Source organism: Phyllostomus hastatus, unplaced genomic scaffold (genome assembly GCF_019186645.2).
Source record: "Phyllostomus hastatus isolate PE091 unplaced genomic scaffold, TTU_PhHast_1.1 phas_contig_198, whole genome shotgun sequence".
Classification (NCBI taxonomy): Eukaryota; Metazoa; Chordata; class Mammalia; order Chiroptera; family Phyllostomidae; genus Phyllostomus; species Phyllostomus hastatus.
The window spans coordinates 156,728-163,293 of record NW_025333715.1 but is presented as its reverse complement, the minus strand read 5'-3'; the positions used below and the strand labels follow the sequence as shown (position 1 = coordinate 163,293).

Here is a 6,566-nt window from a genome sequence, read left to right as displayed (position 1 = left end):
AGAAGATCAGAACAAGAAATTTAAAATACTACTTACCAAAACTTAAGGGGCAGAACTAAAGTAGCATTTGGAAACTTATGGCCTTAAATACTCGTCCGAGAAGACAAAGACTAAAAATAGATTTAAGTGTGCATTGAAGAAATTAGAAAAGGGGTCACAGCAAAATAAAAGGAAAAGCAGAGAAAAATAAACAGACAAATAAAACACATAGAAAATACAGGCGATTAACAAGATGAGAATCGGATTCTGTAGAAATAGATTTACATTCCTAGAAAAATAAAATTTAACAGATCAGACTCGGGATGAAAGGGAACCTAAATATACTGATGGATATTAATAACTACGAGCAATAAAAAGTCTACCCACAGAAAAGACACCAGATCCAGACAGTTTCATAGCCAACGGAACCTTCCAGGATTCCTGCCTCCCACCGGCTGCTCTGGAGTCGAGGGGACGGCCGACCCGAAGGAAGGTGGGTGTGAGCAGCCTAGAAATGAGGGTGGAAGCTTTGATTTCTCCACTCAGCAAGGGTATGCTGAGCGAGCCCCCCCCACCCCCGTGTGCCACGCACCATCTCAGGGCCTGGACACATGCGAACCAGACAGGCCAGGCCCCCTCTGCCCAGAGGGCCTGCACGGCGGCAGGTAGGAGACAGCAGGTGCCGCCCACAGACAGCAGGTGCTGTGGGAAAACTGCACGCTGGAGTGAGTGGCGGCGGGGGTGGGGCGGGGACACTTCAGAGAGAGATCATGGACTGGGGAGAAAGGAAAGGCAGGCAGGAGGGCTCGATTACACACGCCCTCGCCCCCATGAGTTGTCTGGGGAACCAAGGGGGTGAGGGTTCGAGGGGGCATCAGGTGAGACAGGAGAGAAAGCTTGTGGGGTCGGTCCAGGGGCACTGTGGGGCCAGGCCCTGGTGGCCGAGGCCTGAGGAAGGGCAGTGTTGGGATTCAGGGGAGGAAGTGGTGCCCACCCAAGGGGGTAGGAGGCCGGAGGGAGGGAGGGGGAATGCAGGGGGGGCACATGGGGCTGCAGCGGGGCTCAGAGGAGGGGAACACCGGCCAGCAGAGGAGTGGGCCGGCCAGAGGCACCTGGGTCCTCGAGGGTGGGGAGTGGGTGCTGAGGCGGGGGGCCGGTGCCGTGGGTGCTGGGCATGCCCAGGTGCTGTTCTGGGTGTTCAGCCCACATGAGTTCCTCCAGGCCCCGGGAAGCCTGTCTGTGGTGGGAGAATGTGGGGAGGAAGTGGGGATGGTGAGAACAATGGATCTTTCTGGCATTCTGGTCCTGATGAAAGAAAGGAGGCAATGATGAGGCGGGTCCTCACCTTCGAGGACAGCGACCATGGAGCCAGGGGGGAGGGGCTGGGCCAGGAAGGTGGCAAAGGTGGGCCTCCTGAGGCAGGCGGCCAGGTGGTGTAGGGGAGGTGGCCAGGGGCCTGGGGGTCTTCCAGTCTCAACAAAATGAAGAGCAGAGACCCCGTCCCGTGGCTTCCTGCTCTGTAAACCCGCCCCATGGGAGGGACGGTGCAAGGATGAGGCCGAGAGGTGGGCACAGCGCTTCTGGGTGTGTTATTTTTGCTGTTGCCGGGGTGGTGGAGGCGCTGGGGGAGTGCAGGCCGGGATTGCATGCATTCGGTGCCATCCTGTGTGCCAGGCGCTTTGTGGCGCCCGCGCCGGGTGAGGGCCCTGGTACCTCTGGGCTGTGCTGGGCCTCTGGGCCCAGAGGCCAGGAGCCCCACGGCCGTTCTCTCCAGTGGGGAGGCCCTGGGGGGCTGAAGGGGCCCCCACGAGGTCCAGGCTGGGTGGGCAGGTGGGCGTGTGCTCAGGGCAGGTTTGCAGGGAGATGGCAGAGGCCTAGGGCTCCTGGGAGTCTAGGTAGGGAAGGGGTGCGGCCTCCCCGCCTTGGCCGGTCAGTCAAGGACTCTGGTGACCTTGTCCATGGTCTTGCAGGTGCCTCAGGGGGAGCAGAGGCAGGTGGAGGTGGTGGTGGGAGGGGTGGGGGCGGCAAGTAAGCTGTGGTGCTGGGGGCCTGGGTGGCCTGGGGAGGGGGGAAGCGGGAAGGGGCAGGCAGATGGTGGAGGCACAGACTGCCGGAAGCAGTAGTTTCCTCTCTCCAGGGCTGGGCCAGGAAAGCCAGCCCTCAGGCTTCCCAAGGTGCTTCCTGCAGATAAGTGGGCTTCCAACCACCCCTTCCTGCTCCCCGCTTCCCCCACCCCTCCCATCCTGCTCCAGCCCCCAGGGGACCCTCAGTTCCCTCACTCAGGCCAGGCCAGTGGCCTTGGAAGAGCCTGGACAGGGGGTGGGAGATCTGGGCATCCTGGGGCCAGCCTTCTGGGCGGGGAGTGCCCGAGCAGAGAGCAGGACAAGCCCCGCAGACAGCGCTGGAGACTCGGCTCTGAGGGGTCAGTGGAATCCTCGGAGGCAGAGATTTCCCCTGAGTACGGTCGGTGGGAGAGGCGGTGAAACTCAGGCCTCCCTCAGGGGTCAGGGCTGGTCCTTGGGAGGCGGCCCTGCTCCCCGGGGGGGGGGGGGTGTCTGGGGGCAATGGGTGGGTATGGGGGTTGTGGCGGGCAGGTAGTGGTCAAGGCAGCTCTGTGGGCTGCGGGCTGTTCTTGGAGGGGGTGCCACCACTTCCCCGTGGGGCTGGGCGTTTCCAGGTTGTCATGGGGAGGGGCAGGGAGGTTTTCTGTGTGTGGGTTCATTCAAGTTTATACTCGGGAGGCTCAGAAAACCCCGGCTGCTCTGGGGAAGGCTGGGGTCCGCGCTACCGCCCCCCCCAACCCCAGGTGCCAGAGGCTGTCCCGCGAAGGTTGTCAGGGTGCCCGCTGTGCGAGGGGGTCAGGGCATCTTTTATCTTTTTCGGGGAAGAACGAGGGTGCGCGGGGGGAGGTCTGTGGGAGCCCGGGGCTGTTTCTCCCGAGTTCAGGGACATCGCTACGTCGAGCCGCTGCGCTGCGCTCCCGCGGCCCTGGGGTCACAGTGCCCGCAGCACTGGGGTGGCTTCTGGGGGGCTCTCGGGGCGAGGGGCCTGGCACGCGCCGATGGGGCGGTGGTGCCTGAGCCACTTTCTTCGCCGCGCTCCCCGCTCCTCCGCCCACTCGTCACCCCCGCCCGCGTTGCCACGACAACGGGTGAAACTAAAATTCACTTCCTGCCGCAGGTGGAGTCTAGTAGCGCCCCCTCCCCTAAGCCCTTTCTCGTAGGTCGCGCCCCCTCCTGTCGTCTCTAAGGTGACGGGGAGGGGGCGACAGGCGCTGGATCCGGGAAACCCGGGTCCCGCAGGGAGGGGGAGGCGAGTCTCACAGTCCGGAGAGAACTCCCTAAAGTCGGCCACGGGTGGGGGGGGGGCGCGGGAACGCCGTGGCCCTGAGGGTCCAGTCTCGCGGTGAAGCGGCTCCGACAGTGGGAGCCCCGAGGCCTCCGCCTTCCCACCCCCAGGACCGGGGCAGGTCCGGCACCTGCCCCGTGCCCCGGCCTGGGGTGGAGTGGGGCGCGGAGGTCGTTGGAGTGGGGGAGAAGCCGCTACTCCTGGAGACTAATGCTCCGGATTTTCTCTCCCCTCCCGGCCTCTCCTCCGGCCCTGGCGCCCGACGCGACCCCCACTCCAGCTCCAGGAGCCCCGCGCCGCAACCTCCGCGGCGGTCCGCGGACGCCCGCTAGCAGCCGAAGCGCGTGCAGCCCTAGCTGCTCAGCCACTCCCCCGCCGCGAGGCCTAGGGCGCCCCGCACCCCGGCACAGCCCCCGGGGCCCCCGCCCGGTGGCGCGGCCCCACCCTCCGCGCGAACCCTCCCACCTCACCCCGAACCCCCGCAGGCCCCCCTCGCCCCCGCCCCAGGGCTGCCCTGAGGCCGGCCGGCCCCCGCCGCCGGCGCAGCCCCCCGGCCGCCCCCGCTTCCCGCGCCGCGCAGGCCCCCTCCCCCCGCCGCCCCCGCCCCCGGGGAAGGCAGCGCCGCGCGGAGCCGGGGCCCATGCAGCCGAGCCGTGCTGCCGCCGCTACCAACGCCGCCGCCCCTGCGGAGCCCTCGGCGCCGCTGCCCCCCGCGCCGGCCCCGGCCCCGGCCCCCCCCGGCCCCCTCCCGCACAGCGCGGCCAACGGGGCTCCGGCGGGGGGCGAGGGGGGGCCGGGGCGCCCCGTGGAGTCCCCGTGCGCCCCTCTCCCTGCAGCGATCAGCCCCGGCCCCGGCGCGGGGATGGACGGCCCCGGGGCCAGCTTCGTGGTCGTGCGCGTAGGCATCCCGGACCTCCAGCAGACGGTGAGCCCCGCTGCCCGGGTCTCGGCAGCGCCCCCGCCATCCTCATCCCAGCCCCCGACCCCACCCGCGCGCTGGGAGCTGGGCGCCGGAGACCCCAGGCCCGCGGCTGCTCACCCCTCCCCCGCCGCCTCCGCCGGGACCCTCCCCATCACCCCGGCGGGGCGGGGCCCTGGAAGCACCGCCCTTGGGGCGGGGCCTCGCCCGCTAGCCGCGGAGGCGCGGGGTCCGCGGCTTGGGGCTCCTGCGCCCCGGAATCCCGCGGGGACCCCGGGACTCGGTGCCCTGCGCGCCGCTTGGCAGGGCCGGCCCGAGCTCATGAGCTCGCTCCACCGCAGAAGTGCCTGCGCCTGGACCCGACCGCGCCCGTGTGGGCCGCCAAGCAGCGCGTGCTCTGCGCCCTCAACCACAGCCTCCAGGACGCGCTCAACTACGGGCTCTTCCAGCCGCCCTCCCGGGGCCGCGCCGGCAAGTTCCTGGACGAGGAGCGGCTCCTGCAGGAGTACCCGCCTAACCTGGACACGCCCCTGCCCTACCTGGAGGTGAGCGGCGGGCCGGGGGCGGAGGAGGGCGCGCGTGGCGCGACCACCTAGCTCCGAGGCAGGAGCAGTGAAGGGCTCGGCCGTGAGGAACCCCCGCGGGGGAGGCGTGTGGAAGCGGGGGTCTGTGTGCGGCGAGCGCAGGGAGCGATGCGTGTGGTGTGCGCGGGGCCTGCAGGGAGCCATGTGTGCGGTGTGCGGTGAGCGGCGTGCCGGGCCTGCAGGCGGCAGCGTGCGGCGGGAGCTCTGAACGTGGCGCTGCGGGGTGGGGTGTGAGCCGGCGTGCGCCCGGAGCGTGTGTGGAGTAAGCCGGCGCGCTATCTGTGTGTCCGTCTGCCCCCCTCCTGGGAGTTCGGGAAGACAAAGCCAAGCGTTCCTCACTGGCTCACCCGTGCCTGCTGTGCAGGCCATCGAGTGCCCTGTTGGGCTTGGGGCTGAGACAGAGGCGGTGCCCTGAGCAGTGAGCAATGAAATAGGCATTATGGTGGCTGAGCTCCACGTCGGCTTGGCCTCTGGGGTGGCCCAGGGGAGCAGGGTCAGTTTTACTGAGAGAGGGGGTGTCGCGGAAGGTAAACCTGAAACAGGGTCTAGGAAGAGAAGTGGGGTTGTCCTGGGACAGGAAGACCACGCAGGCCATGGACAGCTGGGCGTGTGTCTCCCCTGAGCTCGGTGTAGGCTGTGTCCTTGGCTGTGTGGGTGGGGTCTGTGGCTGGCCTGGGGGGAGGGGTGGCCTGTGATGGAGGGTGGGCCATCAGTAGAGGCCTGAACGGCAGAGCGCGCAGGGCTCGGTTCTGTGCCTGCATCCACTCAGCCCGGGTGGACGCCTCTTCCCTGCCTTGCCTTTTCCTGAGCAGTTCCGATACAAGAGGCGAGTTTATGCCCAGAACCTCATCGATGACAAGCAGTTTGCAAAGCTTCACACCAAGGTAAGGGGGCAGCCTCGGGGAGGGGGCGGTGGCCCGTATTTCCCCGCCTCAGTGTGGACTGGGTTTTGTGGTGTCAAAAACGGCCTCCAAAAGCCCCTCCTTGAGGCCCGCCCACCCCAGCTCTCCTCCCTGCACCCCCACCCCAGCCTGGGGCTGACCACAGTCCCCCCAGCTTTGACTCCGCCTCCTTTCCCCTGTGCTCGGAGCAGGTGTAGGGGGTGGCTGGAGGGCTGGGTGCAGGCTCTGGGCACCGTGGCTGTGGGTGGGCAGTCTGGTGATGGGTTCCGGTCAGATCAGAATCTTGTTGACCCCTCTGGTCCACCCTTGGCTTAGTGGGGGTGGGGTGCGACAGGGCACGTACCCCCGTGAGAATCTGGGTGGGAGAGAAGTGGACAAGCACCCGATGTGGTCACTGGGGGAGAGCAAGGAGCCCAGCACGTGGTGGCTGCCAGCACTGGGCTCTTGGAATCAGGCGTCTCATTAGCCACCTCCTGGGAGGAACTGTTGCCCCATTTTGCACCCGAAGGTGCTGAGACCCAGAGCAGTTGAGCGACCTGCTGGCAGCTGTGTGGCCGGGGAGGCTGGGGCTGCCCCCACACCTGCCTGGCTGCAGGCCCTGTGCAGAGGTGCACCTGCGGGCACCATTGCTGGGGGGCACCTTGCTGCCCTCTCCAGATGCAGGAGGGGCAGGTGGGGGCTGTGGGCCCTCCTCACAGGTGGACCCCCTCAGGCTCCTGTCGACCAGGGGACGTTTGCTCTTCTCTGGAGCTGAAAAGAGGCCTCTGAGCAGGGCCACCCCTGTGCCCCAGCGACCCCTCTGTGACCCCTCTGCAGCCACTCCGGGGCTACGGA

At 67.2% G+C, this 6,566-nt stretch overlaps 1 protein-coding gene across 4 annotated transcripts in view; it reads left to right on the top strand.

Moving 5' to 3' along the window:
* The first annotated feature begins 3,967 nt into the window (after positions 1-3,967).
* The window catches only part of SHANK3 (SH3 and multiple ankyrin repeat domains 3), a 45,435-nt gene continuing 42,836 nt past the window's right edge, over positions 3,968-6,566 (top strand). For 3 of the 4 annotated variants that reach the window (XM_045834841.1, XM_045834844.1, XM_045834843.1), the window contains exons 1-3: positions 3,968-4,252; positions 4,588-4,791; positions 5,643-5,714. In XM_045834841.1, coding sequence (XP_045690797.1) covers positions 3,968-4,252; positions 4,588-4,791; positions 5,643-5,714 — 561 coding nt within the window. The remainder of the gene's footprint in view (positions 4,253-4,587; positions 4,792-5,642; positions 5,715-6,566) is intronic. The other variant, XM_045834842.1, reaches the window with a different exon arrangement.